At 38.1% G+C, this 19,037-nt stretch overlaps 1 protein-coding gene across 5 annotated transcripts in view; it reads left to right on the top strand.

Annotated features, from left to right (window-relative positions):
- Window positions 1-19,037, top strand: part of KANSL1 (KAT8 regulatory NSL complex subunit 1) — a 180,010-nt gene that overhangs the window by 137,467 nt on the left and 23,506 nt on the right. For all 5 annotated transcript variants that reach the window (XM_086687604.1, XM_086687605.1, XM_086687606.1 and 2 more), the window contains 2 exons: window positions 9,159-9,268; window positions 10,102-10,297. In XM_086687604.1, the coding sequence (XP_086543730.1) occupies window positions 9,159-9,268; window positions 10,102-10,297 (306 nt within the window). The remainder of the gene's footprint in view (window positions 1-9,158; window positions 9,269-10,101; window positions 10,298-19,037) is intronic.

Genomic DNA, 19,037 nt, shown 5'->3' with positions numbered 1-19,037 from the left:
TTTTTTTCCAAAATGGAAGTATTTGTTGCCTTTTTTTTTTTTTAATTCCTCCTTCCCTTCAAGAAAACATTTGAAGACTTGTGGTGTAAAAATAATTACATCAGAGGCATTTGTTTTGTTGTGTTGTTCATTTTTGCATTTTCATTTCTGAAATTCACGAAAAAGCCAAAGCAAATTTTTCAACGGTCAAAATAAGTTTTAAGAAGTTAGACAAAATTCTAAAGAAAAATACAGTGTAACTTACTGATGACAGTGAGAATGATGGGTGCTAGAATAGGATTACTCAGGAGCCTACAAAACTTCTAATACCCTGTAAGAATAATAAAGCCATTACCTTTGGAGTCATGTTCTCAACTAAACACAGATCAATTTTAACTCCTCAGTGTTCTGAAAATAGACATCCAACTTAAGGCATCTAAGCCCTAATCCAGTGTAAATAAATAGTAAGTAATACAAATTTAAGTAATTCATCGAGAGTCCTGTGACCCTTTAGTGGACTTGTTAGATGATGTTCAAGTGTTAATACTGAAAGGACTTTCATCTTTTTGCCTATTTCCAACCTGAATGAGTGTTTTTTGATGGACGCAATATATAATCTGCTTTGGTTGTGGGCGTTGTACAGATATTGCAGAAACTAAGTGATTTGGGAGACTGGATGCACGAGTGAGCCTTTTTTGAGCCATGGAGACAAGCAGGAAATGTTCCCTGAGATGGAGTGAGTTTTGTTTTTCTGCCACAGAGTAGAGTATTGAGGTAGAAGAAGGGAGGAACTCCTAGAAAAATGCCCCTTAACGCAAACAGACTTCAATCTGACTGCTTACTAAAGGCAGTTTGAAAGGTAAGAGTAGGCAGAAGAGAGAAACCAAAGGGCCTCTGGCTTTGCATCTGCAGGTGCTGATAAAGTCAACTGCTGCACTAATAAATTCTGATATGAAATAAAAAGCCTTCTGAACAAAAAAGGGTGTGTTCCTGGAAAGGGGGATTGTCTAAAGCTATTGAGAGTTCTCCCATGTTCTAAAACATGCCCTTTCCTTCTTTCTCCTCCCACTCACTCTCTTGAATAATTAGTAGTCCCCTTTCCCCCAATTAAGAATTAAACAGTGAATAGAGCTAACTTGGAACCTATGCCTGTTACTAGGTAGGAAGAACACAGTTAAAAATTACCAAAGAAAGTCAACAAAATTTCTGACAAAATATTCTCACAGGGCCTCCTCTGTCCCGTTGGTACAGGGTTTTTTGGACTCAACTAGATAGCCACCATCTCCTTAGCTTTCATATTGTCAGAGGATGGAGGTCATAGCTGCCAAGTAGCTAGAAACTGAGGGAGGAGTGGCAGAGAGGGACTCATGGGGGCGGAGGGCTTAGTCCCACATTCTGTGTAAGTAACTCTCACCCTTCAACTGACTTAACCCCTGATCCACAGAGTTCCGTAGAGTTTAGATAGAGCCAAGTAGATAGCAGCAGTTGGTAGGCTGAAAGAGCAGAGTAGAGAATGTAGTCATTGCCCGCTGCAGCAAAGAACAGAATTTGGAGTTTGAATTCCAGCAAGACTTGATAAATACCTTCGACTAGGGCCTTATACTGAAACCAAAGAAGACTCATGATTTAGGAGTTAAAGACTTTCCCAGGACTAAGGAACTCACCCACCATAGGATTAAGAAATCCCAAATAAACCCTGATAGGTTTCTGTGAAAGCCTGAAACTAGTTACACAAAATCAAGGTTCATTTGATATGTAACCAATTAGAAATTTGCCTACTAGAGCAGAAATCAACATGCTTCTGGGAAATTTAACTGAATTCAGAGTAACATATCATATACAATAAACAGGAAACTGTGTTCGGTATCATGCAAGAAGATGATAGAAACTGATCCTGAAATGGCTCATAGTAGAATTAAATAGAAATATGTTTGAAGGAGTGCCTGGGTGGCTCAGTCAGTTAAGCCTCTGACTTCGGTGCAGGTCATGATCTCACGTTTCGTGGGTTCAAGCCTCACATGGGGCTCTGCGCTCACACAGCACAGAGCCTGCTTCAGATCCTGTCTCCCTCTCTCTCTCTCTGTCCCTCCCCAACTCTCTCTCTCTCTCTCTCTCTCTCAAATAAAAACATTTAATAAAACTTATAGAAATATATTTGAAGATTTAAAGTAAAAGGTAGCAAAAACATGGGGAAATATCAGCAAAGAGGTGAAAAAAAAAAAATCACGTGGAACTTGTAGAACATAAAATTGTGGAATTGAGGGGCGCCTGGGTGGCGCAGTCGGTTAAGCGTCCGACTTCAGCCAGGTCACGATCTCGCGGTCCGTGAGTTCGAGCCCCGCGTCAGGCTCTGGGCTGATGGCTCAGAGCCTGGAGCCTGTTTCCCATTCTGTGTCTCCCTCTCTCTCTGCCCCTCCCCCGTTCATGCTCTGTCTCTCTCTATCCCAAAAATAAATAAACGTTGAAAAAAAAAAAAAAAATTGTGGAATTGAAAAGTACAGTATCCGAGTAAAAAATTTACTGGTATACTAAACAGCAGATTGAAAACTTACACAAGAAGGGATCCGTACACATAACAGATCAGTGGGAATTATCCAACCAGAAGACAGAAAAACTGAACATAGAGCTGCTCAGAGATGAACATAGTGCTGGGGGAACAGTAAGTATGTATAATTCGAGTTCCAGAGGAGGTAGGGGGGCTGGAGCTGATGAAATAATGACTGGATATTCAAATGAAAAAAATTTACAGATTGAAGAAACTCCAAAAATAGTAAGCAGGAGAAATACAACATGGTGAAAATGAATGCTGAAGAAAATCTTGCGTGTAGCCAGAGGGACAAAAGATGCATTCCATATAAGTGAACATTGGTAATGTTTGGTGACTTCTTTTCTGAAACAGTGGAGGACAGAAAATAGTGGAATGGGATCATTAAAATAGGGAGCGGTGCCAAAAAAAGTCTTTAAAAATAAAGGTGAAATAAAGTCATTTTTAGATGAGATTGAGAAAAATCTGTTGGCAGAGTATGTGCACTGAAAGAAATGTTAGAGAACTTTCTTTAGGATGAAAGTGAATAATACCAGTTGGAAACTCAGATCAGTGGGGAAGAAAAGCAGGGGAAGATCTATCTACTTTATGAACAGTAAGCATAAGAAAGCTACTATGTGTGTATTAATATTAGCAAATCGTTTTTAAGACCGGAATACCAGAGATACAATTCTCAGACAGTTACCAGAGATAAAGAAGGACATTTTAGATAATGGGATCATTTCACCAAGGAGACAGAAGAGTCATAAAGGTGGATGCCTCAAATACATGAAGCATAAAATATATGCAAATTAAAGGGATAGACAAATCCATAATTATATTTCAAAATTTTCACACTTGTAACTCAGTAATTGACAGAATTACTAAACAACAAATGTGAGTGTAAAAGATCCAGACAACACTGCCAACTTGACCTGACTGATGTTCGTAGAACTCTACCTCCCCCCGCCACCCTCCCCAACACCCACACTTCCCTTCTTGTGCAAAGTAGGAATAATACTGCAGGTCCAGATCCCTTTATCTGCATCTCCAAACTCCAAAGATCTGTGAGAAGCAGAAGTGGTTCTCCCTAAGGTCTCCATCAGGTCATTTGTTGACAAAATTTGACCTGAAGTGATAACTTGATGAGACTTTACATTCTTAATTATGCATACCTTTTGAAGCAGAAATATTAATGTATTTGATTTTTTAAAATTAAAGGACTATTTTTGGGGGCAGCATTTTAAGGTTGATAGCAAAATTGAGCAGAAGATAGAGATGTCTTAATATACCCCCTGCCCCAGCATGGCACGCCTGCTTCGGGTAGTCTCCGTTGTCAATATCCCCCACCAGAGTGGTACGTTTGTTACAGTTGATGAGCCTGCAGTGACATATCACAGTCACCCAAGGTCCATAGTTTACATTACAATTCACTCTTTGGGTTCACACACTCTTTGGCTTTGGATTTATATTTAATTTTGAAGCACTTACCCAGAACATACAATGTGTGACTTTTTAAAAGTCTGTGTAAATTTCCCTAACACATCTGCCCTCAAGGGCCTTAGGTAGGAGTGGCTCTGTTTCTGTACCTCTTTGGTGGAGTTGTTGATAACTAAGTATTGAGGAAGTACAATGTGCTTCTAACAGTATTTGGTCCATAATAAATGGTTGGTAAAAAGCTTGCTGTTCCAGGCTGTGCTGTGTGTCTAGAAAACACCTATTAGCATAACCAGGTATCTTCCCTTGAGGGCTGCATGGTGGTACAACAGACCTATAACCGAGGAGTCTGGGGGGCAAGAATTCTCACTTCTAAGGGAGGTCGGGAAAGGTAATAGAGAAGGATGTACTGTATTTGCACTGAGTCCTTGTACATTTGCTGAAGGATGGTATTGAGAGTGAGTTTTTACAGGGAGGGTACTGCATGTAGGATATGAAAGAGGTTTGAGAGAGCCTGGTGTGATAGAGGAACTACAGATACTTTTCTTTGATGGACTGTTGGATGATGGGGCCAATTCATGATGGATTTTGTGTTTATCTTAGTGAACTGTATACTTTATCCTGTAGGTGACAGGAAGCTGTAGATTGATGCCACATTTGGGTATGAATGAAATTTGCTTTATTAATGCTGGATAAACTTTTCTTCATTCTTTTTTTAAACTTTAAAAAAAAGATTTTAAACTTACAGAAAAGTTACAGAAGTAGCACATAGTCTCCACATATCCTTTACCCAGCTTCCCATAGTGTTGTTAACTTGAACTACCATTGTACAAAGACCAAAACCTGGAATTAACATTGACAGAGTACTATTCAGATTTTATTCAAATTTCACTTGTTTTCTCACTAATGTTTTTGGCAGGGGGAGCAGGAGGAGAGGGTCCACAATCATAACTGCATTTAGTTGTCCTGTCTCTTTAAATCTCCTCTTAGTCTGTGATTGTTCCTCAGTCTTTGTCGTCTTTCATGGCCTTAATACAGAAATACTGGTCTGTTATTTCGTGTAATATTCCCTCAGTTAGAGTCATCTGACGTTTTCTCATTATTAGAGCTTGCGCACTTGTAAGGAACACCGCAGAAGTGCTACTGTGCCCTTCTCAGTGCACCATATTGGGGGTACATGATGTTGGTTGGTGATACCTTTTTTCCCTTGGTTGAGGTGGTGCCTACCAGCCTTCCCCACTGTTAAGTCAGTATGTTTCCCTTTGTAATGAATGTATCTCCTAGGGAGTTACTATGCAATATTCTGTTGCTCATTATACTTTATTCCACAATTTTATCATCCACCAGTGGGTTTTGCCCACAACAGTTATTACTGTGGTGTTTACTAAATGGTGATTTTTCTGTTTTCTACATTTGTTAATTGGAATTCTGTTAGGAAGAGCTGTCTTTTCTCCCTCATTTATTTAGGTATTTATTCCGTCATTCAGTAATGTTTATATCAGAATAGGTTCATTTCATTTTATGGATTATAATCTGTTCCTATTTATGATTCATTCATGCTCAATTTTTGGTACCAGGCCTCTTTCATATTGTTTCCTGTGTCTTTTCAGCATGCTCCCCTCGGTTATTGAGTATTCACTTTCAGGCACCAGAAGACATTCTGAACTCATCCTGTATTTTACCTGCTCCAGCCCTGGTTCTTTTTATTGGACAACAGTGTTTAGAAACCAAGATCTGAGTACTAGTTGTGCTCATTGCTACTTGGTGTCATTGCGTCTGGGACTTCCCAACAGCCAAAGCTGGGAAACACACGTGTGCTAAAGCATGCATGCATACACATTTATCAGTGTTTATTTACCCATTTGTATATACGTTAAAAACTGTAAGTGCATATTAATACCAGTCCAACACCACAGCCTTCCTCATTGATACTCATTTTTATCACAGAAAGTAGTTTCATAGTTGCCATCTCTATCCTTGTGAGAAATGTATTTATTAAACAGAGTGCAATATTGTGTACAATGTCTTTGCCCTATAATACGCAGTCAAAATACTATTTCCTGAAGTTATACTTAAATTAGTTTTTTTTCCTTATCCTTTTAGTGTGAGATGTAATTGTTTTGTAATGCAGTTAAGTTTTTGTTACCTCTTTAGAGTTATTCTAATACTGGTATTCCATGTTTTCTCTCCCAACACAATAATTGATCTTTATTATTATTTTTGAGTATGTGAAGCATTACTATAGTTCTAAGAATCCAAGCTGTACAAAAGACCATCATTCCTACTGCCTTGTTCCCATTTTCCCATTCATTCCATTCTGTTCCCACTTCCTTTAGGTGGCCATTTTCATTAGTTTTTGGATTACCTTTCTTTTGTGCAAATGAGCAGGTAACAAGTATATTTTCTTATATACCTGTTTTTCTTCCAGGAAAGGTAATTACTGGGTGAATATTTGAAATTGAAGTTCTCTTGTTTGTTTTAGCAAAATATTGCTTCTGTGGCTTTTGACAGATGACTTCATTATTTGTTTCAATTTGTAAAATAAGCCTTGTTCTGTTACCCTTTCCTTCCTTCGTGGAGTGACAGTGATAAGTCAGAGGATAAATGCTTTCTCAGAAGAAAGGCATGCTAAACATGTAAACTATTGCTATTTCTTTTTAAACAGTTCAAGGTATTATCTTCCTACCATTGGTTAAGCAAGAACAACTTCTTTTTTTGTTGTTGTTTGAAGTTTTGCAGTCACCAGGTTTAATGAATAGTGCATTGGCCCAACAAGGGTTTTGAGATAGAGAATAAAGGGGTAGATACTGGCTGGGGAATATTTGCTCTACCATATATATTTTTTTAATGACTAATTAGGACTATTAAGATAAATTGGACTGTGGATAAATAAGTTGAATAATAAGAATTTATGACTGCTTTTGCAGTTACTTTATTTCTTTAGATTCCAGCTGCCTGTTTTCAGTGGTGTAGGTAAATATAAATCTTAGGCATTATGCTGGTTGAAATTTTTCAAAGTAAGTAAGTCTTGGGCGCCATGCTGGCTCTGTCGGAAGAGCGTGTGACTCTTAATTTCAGGGTCGTGAGTTCGAGCCCCACATTGAGTGTAGAGGTAACATACTTATATCCATACATATATAAAATACAAACATATTTATATATGTACATATATAAAATGCAAACTTAAAAAATAATTCAAAATTATTTTCATACAATTGTATATATTTTAACCTCAGTATAGAGGCATAGGAAAGTGAGGCACAAAATAGTCCCATTTTATATATGCAAAAATGGAAGCCTAGCTAACTAACTTGATGGAAGTGGAATTTTCAGAAGATTCCGCTCCCTATTTAGCACAATTTCCTGGCCATGTTGCTAGTTCATGGAAATGACTGGTACACTGTTTACGGGCCAGCAATATTTTGGTGATTTTAAGCAAGATTATGTTGAGTATCATTGAGATGAGCTTGAAACATGAACTAATTCATATAAAGTCAAAAAGTAATTTATTTTGATCCAGGAATAAAAGTTGAATTCTTTTCCATATACCTAGCCCTTTCAGTCAGGGAAGAAATCACTTCTAACCTTCCTTGCTACTTTTAACTCCCAAAAAGTCACCCCCTGAACCTCTGCTTTTGGGAGAAGGGAAATTAACAGAAATTCTCTACACTGCAGCTTTTCTGCTCTCTTCTTTCTGGCTGTGGGATGTATGTACCACATAAAATTCAAGAAAGCTCAGTAATAACTCCTGCTTTCTGGATAGGAGAGCCTTTAAATTCTTTGATCCTTTTTACAGTTTCTCGTTGGAAAACAGATATGAGTCATGTGTTAGTTTCCTGAAAATACTAATGATGTAAACCACTGCAGTAGTAGTGATCAAGCTTAAATTAGTATGTGGGTTTAATATTTGTAAAGTGTTTATTAATGTATCTCCACTCTCTGTCTTTGCAGCCTTTTGGACTGCAGGATAGAGAATGTTTACTTTTACTTAAGGCAGTGTGAAGATATTTAAGAAGCTTTAAGTAAATTTACGTGTGTTGTGAGCTGTGGTTTTCTTTTTCCAGATGGAATGCTGTTGGAGGATGGGGTTAATATTTTAAGCGCTTTACATTTGGGAATGAATGATGAACCTAGTTGCCCCAGGGCCCTGCTTTTGGATTTCAGTGTGATTATAGAATATCCCACGGTCCTCTGATTATTCAGTGCCTGCTTGTGTGATTGGGACTGGAACCTAGGCACATTTCCCTCTGTGAGGTTCATGCTCTTGACTGCTTGCTGTGTGCTGCCTTATCTGTGACAAACATTTCTGTGCTAAATCATGTTTTCTCTGTTGCCTTCAGTTTTAATTTGGGGACTGAATTGCCCCCAAATCAGTAAAATTCACACTGAAGATTTATGGCATTTAAGTATATATATGTATATGTATACGTAGGCATGAAAAAATAGGCTGTTTGCAGCAGTTATCTGTAGGTCATGTGATTATTGATGACTTGTGCTTTTTCTTCAGATTTTTTTTTTTATTTAAAAAAAATGTTTAACGTTTATTTATTTTTGAGACAGAGAGAGAGCATGAACAGGGGAGGGGCAGAGAGAGAGGGAGACACAGAATCTGAAACAGGCTCCAGGCTCTGAGCTGTCAGCACAGAGCCCGACGCGGGGCTTGAACTCACGGACCGTGAGATCATGACCTGGGCTGAAGTCGGACGCATAACCGACCAAGCCACCCAGGCGCCCCCAGATTTTTATAAGAAAGATAAATTTGTTTTGGGACCCCTGGGTGGCTCAGTTGGTTAGGCATCTGACTCTTGATTTTGGTTCATCTCACGATCCCATGGTTGTGGAACCTGCTTGGGATTCTCTCCTCCCTCCTGACCCTTAGTTGAAGACTCTTGTTACTATGTAATTATTTTGCTAAGCTTCTGTTCCATGGAATCATGGAACTTACTATTAGTCTGTAATCATGGAACTTACTATTAGTCTGTAAGTAGGCACTTACTATTAGTCTGTTAAAATATTTTGGTTCCTTACCCTTCTTCACCCCAAAGCAAAAGCCAGTTCTCCTAGTTAATTTTTCTTTTTCCTCATTCATACGAGTTTTTTTAGTTGATATCAGAAATTTTAGATGTTTCATTTAAGTGATGAAATGGTGCTGCTTTTCATTCTGGATACTGTTGGTTAAATGTTATAATGTATTTTTAACTTTCTTCTCCTTATTTAGATCGAGTCTGTTTCTCAGCCCCTGGAAAACCATGGTGCCTCTGGTCATTCAGAGTCATTGTCTACTAAATCATGTGGAGCATTGAGACCTGTCAATGGCGTTATTAACACGTAAGTTTTGTGTCTACTTCCTGTGCTCAGTAGGCTCGTAAATGATGAATTTGGGACTCTTAGTTATCCCTAGCCAGGACTAACCCTGGTTTAAAGTCAGAAACCTTATTGCTTAATAATACTGTGCATGCATCTTACAGTAGCAAGTATATTTTAATTAGCATATTAATGTGTTTCCCTTTTACTTACTGTAGCCTAAAATTAACTCACCATGGAGAAAAAAGAAAAGGTCCTACAGTTATTGTGAGTCGTTATGGTTGGTCCTAGTCTTGGTAGAATTCTTCAGAAGCATGTACATAAAATCTTTTACTCTAGGACAGATTAGATCCCTAAAGGCTGTGTTTGTAAATCTGTATTTATGAAAGTTGAAGGAATCCCTCTACAAGTGAACAATGTGTATACATCCCTGAAAGTCGAATTTTATAGAAGAACTATTTCTTAGGTAGCCCATTAACATTTGCAGGATTAATCATTTTCTTACCACTTGCAGTTTTCTACAGCTAATTCTTCATTCATGCTTCTGTTGTAGAAGAGAACTTTATCACTTGGAACCTGAATTTGTCACTTACTGACTTACACTATTCAGACATGATGTTGTTGTCCACCAAGAGTCTTAAAGATCAGCACAGACACTGCATGCACGTGCACATGCACACATACACACTCACTCACTCACTTAGATTAGCAGATACCAGCATCAAGAAGTGATGTGCATCTGTCCTAGAACTTGTTTGTGTCTGTGAACATGTGTAAGCAGAGGAGGTTGAAACGGTATCAAAGGCTTTGTTTCCTTGTCTTCTGAGACGTGAATATTCTTCCTTCCCATTGTATAGTCTTCAGCCTATCTTGGCAGACCACATTCCAGGTGACATCTCTGATGCTGAGGAACAATTACAAAAAAAGCAAAGACTGAATCTAGTTTCTTCATCAACTGATGGCACCTGTGTGGCAGCCCGAACACGTCCTGTACTGAGCTGTAAGAAACGAAGGCTTGTTCGACCCAACAACATCGTTCCTCTTTCCAGGAAGGTTAGTACTGTTGAGACTTGGTCATTGTTAAACAGTGAGCCAGATGCTCAGATAGAATTATTAGTCTTTTGCCAACTTTGGTTCATTTAACTAGTGTTTTCCAAACTTCACTAACCACCCAAGTTTCCTGGGGAACTTGACAAAGTACTGGGTTCTGAAGTTGGGCCTGGGACCCTTGTTCTCAGAAAAACAACTCCTAGATGGTTCTTCAGCCAGATTTGGAAACCACTGACTTGAACTTATTAATAGAAATGGGGAAGAAGAGGTTTAAGTGCTGCCATCAACACTTTGAAGGAGGGTAACGTGCTTCCTACTTGTCCTGTTATCACTGAAAATGGCATGCTTTCCTTTCAAATAAGAGTCTCTCTTAAAATTTTTACATTAATGTGACTAAATGAATGGAGGTCAGTTAACAAGTGTAGGAAACTTTTGATTGCTGCCTCTTCAAATAGCACAGTTGGACTTCATTCCAAAACTGATGAAATAATACTTCAGTAAAATTCATACCATGCAGTGGTTAAGAGCATTACCTTTAAAGAGGATAAACTTGGGTTTGAATCATGACACTGCTACTTAATAGCTTTGTGATTTGGAGCACGTTTACCACCCCCACACTCCTCTCCCCGTATCCTTCCCTTCGCCCCAGGCCTCAGTGACCTCTTCGGGTGGTTTGAGGGTTAAATGAAACGTATGTAACTTGCTCATTGGGATGTCTGGCTGATACGTTCCTGGTACAGAGTGGCTGTTACTGTTAGCACTTGTGTTCACTCATTCAACAAATATTATTGAGCTCCTACAGTGAGCGGGGTCTGTTCTATGCTCTGGGAATACAACACTAAACAAAAACAGATAAAAATGTTTGCCCTCCTGAAATACTCGAGTGGGTAGAGACAGAAAATAATAAATTAGGTATAATGGTAAGTCCTATAGCATTAAGTGCTGGGGAGAAAAATGCAACAGATGAAGGGAAACAGGGACTGCCCGGGAGCTCCGATGGAATGGGGCCTGGAGGCCTTGCCAGGGGAAGGAAGAGACGGGGAAGGAGTGACTGGTGAAGCGGAAGGAAACTGAAGGGAGTAAGGCACATGGAAGACGAATGAAGAACGTGGGTCAGTGAGGAACAAGCGGTGGTGTGTGAGGTGCCGCAGGCAGGCCCAGCACAGGAAAGGTGCGAAGTGACCATCGTGTATGGCAGGGTTAGGGTTGTTCGAGGTCCGTGTGAGCTGTCTTGCTAACGGGAGGAGAGCGAAATTCTGCTTGGAGTGGAATGGGTTCAGGAGAGAAAGGGGGCAAGGAGTTGAGATGTATTCAAAGCATTAAAGAGAACTGAATGCTTCAGTTGAGAAACGTTCTAGATAACTCAATATTGCTGTATAGGAGAGCGGAGAAATCACTTATTTGAAGGGAAATGTTAAGATAGAGCTAACTATTACAATACACTTGCTGATGAGAAAAGTGATAACATAAGAAGAGGGGAAAGAATTGTCAGAACCATTACTGGTTAGACAGTGGATTATCGGTGCTTGGCTTGTTTTGTTATAGTGTGCAGTTGGACCCGATAACCTTGCCTTTATCTTTTTTGTTTGTTTTTAAGGAAAGCACAGTAAAAATTAACTATCGGATTGTACCATTTTTCTCATGTCTGTTCCTTAGAATGCCTGCATTACCAAAATAACAGAAAAGAGAAGAGTATTTGGCAAGTTTCTCACATTGACATTTGTGGTCTCAATTTTTTATGAATAGACCTATAAGTCAGAATTTTTTTCTCAGAGGTTAAAGAGTTGATATTGAGAAAGCAAGAAAACTGTATATTACTGTCAAATGTAGGAAAGTCGTTTTTGATCATGTCTCTATGCTTTTGACAACAAAAAAACCTCAACCAAACAAAAACAAAAAAATCTCAAGGGGTAGTAGTGTCCTTTCTCGGGGCAGTTTGCTAGTCTCACTGTGTCATGACATCTAGGGATTTTGTAAAAATTTTCTGTGGTGTAGGGTGGCCTCCTGGATTCTTTTTTATCTGTATGGTAGCAAACCTTCCCTGCTCTTGACAATAGCTTCTTCTGGTCCATGCCTAAAATCAAATGTACTTGTGAAGAGACATACAAAGCATACTGAAAGACCCTTTGATTCCAGCACCAGTTTCTATTTCTTTTTCTTTTTCTTTCTTCTTCTTCTTCCTCCTCCTCCTCCTCTTCCTCCTCCTCCTCCTCTTCCTCCTCCTCCTCCTCTTCCTCCTCCTCCTCCTCTTCCTCCTCCTCCTCCTCCTCCTTCTTTTTTAGTGTTTATTTTTGAGACACAGCATGAGTGGGGGAGGGGCAGAGAGGGAGACCCAGAATCCAAAGCAGGCTCTAGCTGTCAGCACAGAGCCTGATGCGGGACTTGAACTATGAGATCATGACCTGAGCAGAAGTCAGATGTTTAACCGACTGAGCCACCCAGATGCCCCCAAGCGTCGGTTTCTAAAACACAGTCATCCTGACCTGCAAAAGTAAGCTACATGGTAAATAAGACAAAAGAAACCAATTGAGTTCAGGAAATAAACCATTTGCTGGTTGTAGCAGAAATACTGGAGTTCTGCCAGTGTTGGAGGCAAAGGCCATTCTGTCTTGATTGCTCACTATGTCTTCTTGCTTGGTGATATTTGCTGTTGAGCAGGCATCTTGTCTTTTATCATTTTGAGGTGCTGGATTTGCCAAGCAAATTTATTCAGCACTGTGTTGAATCCCTAGTGTGCTCCAGGTATTCTTGTGGTTTCACTGGTGAACAAAGTGCTTGCCTTCATGGAGCTTACTTTCTAATGACAGAGCCTAGATAGCAAAGAAGGTAACAGATAAGCCATTCTCTGATATTATTAAACAGCATTGAGTTCATACTTTAATAAGATTTGCTTCCAAGTTTTTTTAAAAAGAATTTTAATAAAACAGGAACTACATCTCTCTGGATTAACTCAAATTACCCTTGTTATTGCCCTTCCCACCACATTTCTACCTACGCAGGATAGATGGTTACTAGTATATCTACATGTAGAGAATGTAAAAAACATATGTTTAATGTCAATGTTACTGGCTTATCTACATATTTTAAATTATCTCTAGTGCACGCTAGAACCAAATATAAAACTCACTTTAGGGAACTCATTCAGTTTTACAGAGCAGTCATCTTAGTTGAATCACAGCTGGAATTTTATTCTATCAAGTTTTACCAGCATTTCTGAAATTACAATATATCTTACAGCTGAGATGTACTTTTAGTGTAGTAGCACATTTCTTTTTGCCTCTAAAAGTATGTTTTTATGTCATTAGTATCTTAAATTCAGTGACTACAACAAAGGATTTAGTAAGATGAACTTGTTGGAAATAAACAGGATTGAAATCTGTCAGTAAATAATGAAAGGCTTTAAATGACGAAACTGTTGACTTTAGGTTAGAGTTTTGAGCAGTGAAGTATCATAAGCTGTTTTTTTTTTGTAAAAGATAAATGTACAGATAGGTTATGTTTGGAGTAGATTGGCGATAAGAGAGACTGGAGTCTGAAAGAAAGAAAGACTAGTGACAATAGTAATCCTAGTGGAAGTAATAGTCTGAAGGCTCCAAAGCTCTCAGGATGCAATAGTTTTGAAAACTAGTCCTAAGGAAGAATCACTAGGGTGTTGTGAGTATCAGAGTTGGGAGGGCAGAGAGCTTTGAGATTGGGAGCGTGGGGTTATCTTCCATGGAAATCTGTAAAGCCTGGGGAGAATGTGGAGGTTATTTCCTATTGTTGTGATTTTATTGTAATATTAGTACATATGATAACAAGTTGCCCTTAATTGCTATTTATTATGTATTTCATCACTTTTGGGGGTCTGGTATGGTAGATGTTAGCAATTAGGCCAGTGAAGAAACACTCAAGTGACAAATTTTTATAACCTGTTATCACTATGTTTATTTCCTATCCTGCTGCTTCTATGAGGTATAGTTATAGCTCAATCTAAAACATTAGTTTCTAATATACTGAAATTTCAAATCAGTAAAAGTTTTAAAAGAAATGTGGGGCCAATATAGGGTTGCTTTTTATTTTGTTAGGTAAAGTTATTTTGTATATTAAGTATATCACAGTACAGATACTATTTTTTTAATGCTTATTTACTTATTTTGAGAGAGCTTGTGCACATGAGCTGGGGAGAGGGAGAGGGGGAGACAGAGAGACAGAGACAGAGAGAGAGAGAATGAATCAATCCCAAGCAGGCTCTACACTCAGCATGGAGCTCAATGCAGGGCTCAATCTCATAACAGTGAGATCATGACCTAAGCCGACATCAAGAGTTGGACACTTAACTGACGGAGCCACCCAGGGGTCCCAGTACGAATAGTATTATAAAAGAAAAAAATAACATGCCTTGAGATTTTTGGATTGGCCTTAATAGCATTTCTTTTTAATCTCTTTTTTGAGATCAATACAACTTTTTTTAATTCCAGTATAGCTAACATACAATGTTATCTTAGTTTCAGGTAAACGATATAGTGATGTAACAATTCCATACATCACCCAGTGGTCATCATGACAAGTACCCTCCTTGATCCCTGTCACCCATTTCACCCATTCCACCACCCACCTCCCCTTCGGTAACCATCAGTTCCGTATAGTTAAGAATCTGTTTCTTGGTGTGTCTCTGGTTTGTTTCTTAAATTCGACATATGAGTGAAATCATATGGTATTTGTCTTTCTCTGACTCATTTCACTTATTAGGATTATACTCTCTAGCTCCATCCATGTTGTTGCAAATGGCAAGATTTCTTTTTTTTATAGTTGAGTAATATTCCATATGCATGTGTGCGTGTGTGTGTGTGTACTTACCACTTCTTTATCCGTTCATCTGTCAGTGGACATTTGGGCTGCTTCCATAATTTGGCTATTGTAAATAATGCTGCTATAAACATAGGGGTAGCATTTCTTATCAGACGATTTGACAGTGTTCTGGTGTGATTTTGGAATTTTATAGTCTGTTGGAGGATAATTATGTAGGAATGTTTGCTCTGGGTTTTATTTTAAAGTTGGATTCTTTAAAGTGGTCCTCTACCACTTCCTCGTGTATCACACTTGAGGACATAACAGGACATTACATATCAGTAGGACATTCTCTTAAGGCCTAGTGTCGTGACATTTGTGGATGAGAACTAAAGAACTAAAGTGATTTGGAGTTTGTATTAAAAGTGAGTAATTTGGTATCAAATAAAATATGTTCTTTATTGACAGGGGCTTCTTGTGATAAATTTTGGAAGCCTAACTTTTCAATACTAGTTGAACTTTTGGGCAGGAGCAAGAGTGCAATATGGAAAATTGTAGTTTATTATAAAACACACACAAAATAAATTTTGAAAGGCTGAGATAAAATACATAGAAGTTGAAGCTCTGATATTTTATTTGTAAACTGTCCTCAAGCTAAAAGAATTTTTTTCAGTGCTTGAACTAATACTCTGATTAACAGAGAATGACGAGTAGAGAGCTTTGGTACTAGAATTTTTCATGTGCACTGTATTGAGTTTCTAATGGAAATTCCTTCAGAGAGAATTAATGTAATTTATAGTATTAAAGGAACAGAATTTCTCCATGTATGTATCTTATCTCTTCATTCAATTCTTACATATTTCCTACATTCATGTTATTTTGTGATGCAAATGAGATCTTTTCTGTTAGAGTTATTTCATGAGTGCTGTTGAGTTTTGTAATTGAACACTTCTATGAACTCTGTGTTCTGGTTGATTATTTTTAATTTTCTACATAGTCTATCTGTCACCAGCAAGCAATGTGATACCTCTTTATACACTTCTTACTCCTTTTACTTGACTAGATACACTTCAGAACAGTGTTAAGAAATAGTTGGTTGTAGTGAGGCATGTCATTCCTTTTAGAAGTTCACTATTAACTTTGATGTAGGGTAGCTTCTTAAAATGAATTTGGATACTTTGCCATTTGCTGTGCTCTGGAAAGCTTTAACACATTTTTCTGGGAAGTATCAGTTTCTTTAAAATTTGTTGGAACTTAAGTCAAAAACCATCTGAGACTAACACCTATTTATTGTACAGAAAATTGTCCATTTATCAGATTTTTCAAATTAAGTCATACAGAATTTTATAGAAAGCATTCTTAATTTTTAAATCCTTGGTACCTGTGGTTATGTCCATTTCTCAGTCTTAATTATATTTGTCTTCTCTTTCTTCATTAATCCTGTCAGCAGTTTTCCTGTTTTATTGGTCATTTCAAAGATCAGTTATTTGCTGGTAATTTCTGCTTCCTGTGGTCTTGATTTTTTTTTCCCCCTCCTCTCTGCTTTTATTCAAATGCTTGGTTAATTTATTTTCTGTTCTTCTGTAATAATAAAAGCACTTAACTTTTTGAATTTTCTTCTGAGTGTAGTTTTTGGATGGCATTCCACAGCCTTTGATGTGTGAAGTGTTCTTTTTGCTATTTGTAAGTTGCCATTGAGTTTTTGCGTTTTTTTCCCAAGAGTTACAAATTGAGTTTCCAAATTCTAAATGGTTTTTCTTTTTCAACCTTTTGTTATTTAATTACTAATTTTTATAGCATTTGGTTACAGTACGGTTTGTGTAGTTTCTGCTTGTATTTGTAGTCTGTTATGTTTTTTGTTTTAATGTCATTGGTGTCTAGTGTGGGGTTCTCTACAGTCATATCTTAGTGACTTATGGCTTCTGTCTCCAGTAGTTTTTGCCTTACATTCTACTTTCCTTGATACTAATGTTATGTAGTATGGGATTTTTCTCCCCCGTTTACTTTTAAGCATTTGTTTTCTGTGTGTTTTTTGAAACATCATAAAAGCAGATTTAGGTGGTGGCATTTTTTTTTTTTTTAATTTTTTTTTTTTTTTCCAACGTTTATTTATTTTTGGGATAGAGAGAGACAGAGCATGAACGGGGGAGGGGCAGAGAGAGAGGGAGACACAGAATCGGAAACAGGCTCCAGGCTCTGAGCCATCAGCCCAGAGCCCGACGCGGGGCTCGAACTCACGGACTGCGAGATCGTGACCTGGCTGAAGTCGGACACTTAACCGACTGCACCACCCAGGCGCCCCAAAAGTCTTTGGTTTTAATGGAGATTTTATTAAATAGAAAAGTTTTCCATTTTATATTCATTTTTAAAACTGGACTTAAAGGCTTATTTAGGCTTATTTTGATTGTAACATTTCATTATTTATTGATAGTTCTCTTTATACCTTAATATACCCATTTATTGAGTTCTTAATTTGAATTTGTAGTTCTTCAGGATTAGAACAAGTTTGACCGTGTTTCAGGTTCTTAGCTCATAACCTTTGTCCCTTAAAACTGTTCCACTGTCTTTTGGCAGTGGGGGTGATTATTTGTTGTTTTGTTTTGGCATAGAGTTCAGATGATCTTATTGTCATTCTTTTATATTGGTAACCAGTTCTGCTCTGTACTGTCCAGTTTGGTAGCTACCGTAGCCATATGTGACTATTTTAAATGAAGATAAAAAATGTGGCACAGCCACATTTCAAGTGTTCAGTAGTCACATGTGACTAGCCGCTACCATCTTTAAGTCACATAAATATTGAACATTTCCATCATTGCAAAACTGCAATGGATATTGCTGCGGTTTTTTTTTTTATCTCACTCTATCAAGTTTTCTTCTATTATAGCTTTGGTTTGTGGTCCGCCTGAGTTTACAGGTACAAACTAAAGTATTCCAGTTATCTCTGTATTATTTTCTATCCTGTTTGTTTAGCTCTTACTACCTGCTCCTCAGTGTAATCATTAAATTAAACGTGGGAAGTGATTGGACTAGTTTGAATGCACATAATAAGTATTCAGATGTTAGCTGTTAACATTTCTGTCATTGTTTTCATCTCTTTGGTTCTCCCATAGTGTAAAGAAAGAAAGAAAAGTTTATTGCTCACGTCCTGTTTTAATTCTCCAGATCGTCAGTCTGACCTATAGTACCTCTTAGGTAGGTTCTAGTTCTGTTACCAAGGGTGGTTAAGATTTTTTTTTTTCTTTTCAGACTTTATATTTCCTTTTTATGTCATCTTATTGCCTTTCATCTTCCCTGTTTCCATGCCATAGAGCCTGTGTTGTCTTTGACTCTGTTGGAGATGTGGGAAGTTTGATTGTTTCACCAAACTTGTTTAACAGTTTTCCAGGGGTGTGTTTTTTCTGAATTTCTCAGATTTGTTTCCTTTTCCCTTGTTCTGCAGTATTCTACTCATCGTCCCCATGCTGAGGATTTTTTTCTTTCATTATTCTTAAAAAATGAGTCAATTTATCCAGACTTTGTGTTTATGACTAGAAAAATTTAGTAGCTGGGTGTGTTTCCCATCCTAGTTCTGGAAGCTAGAAGTTTGAAATCAAGGTGGCAGCCCTTGCTACCTCTGAAGGCTCTCTAACGAAGAATCCTTTCTTGCCACTTCCTGCTTCTAGTGGTTGCTAGCAGTCCTTAGCGTTCCTTGGCTTGTGGCAGCATATCTCTTATCTCTGCGTTTGTCTTTACACAGTCATCTTCCCGGTGTGCCTGTGTCTTTGTGTTTTCACATGGTCTTTTTTTTTATGTTAATTTATTTATTTTGAGAGAGTGAGTGAGAGGGTGTGAGTAGGGGAGAGGCAGAGAGGGAGAGAAAAAATCTCAAGCAGGCTCCGCACTGTCAGTGCAGAACCTGACGTGGGGCTCGATCCCATAAACCATGAGATAACGACCTGAGCTGAAATTAAGAGTCGGATGCCACCCAGGCATT

Source organism: Puma concolor, chromosome E1 (genome assembly GCF_028749965.1).
Source record: "Puma concolor isolate L17-30 chromosome E1, mPumCon1.1.hap2, whole genome shotgun sequence".
NCBI classification, from domain to species: Eukaryota; Metazoa; Chordata; class Mammalia; order Carnivora; family Felidae; genus Puma; species Puma concolor.
Note: the sequence above shows the minus strand (reverse complement) of the source record. Positions and strands in the feature narration are given on the sequence as shown.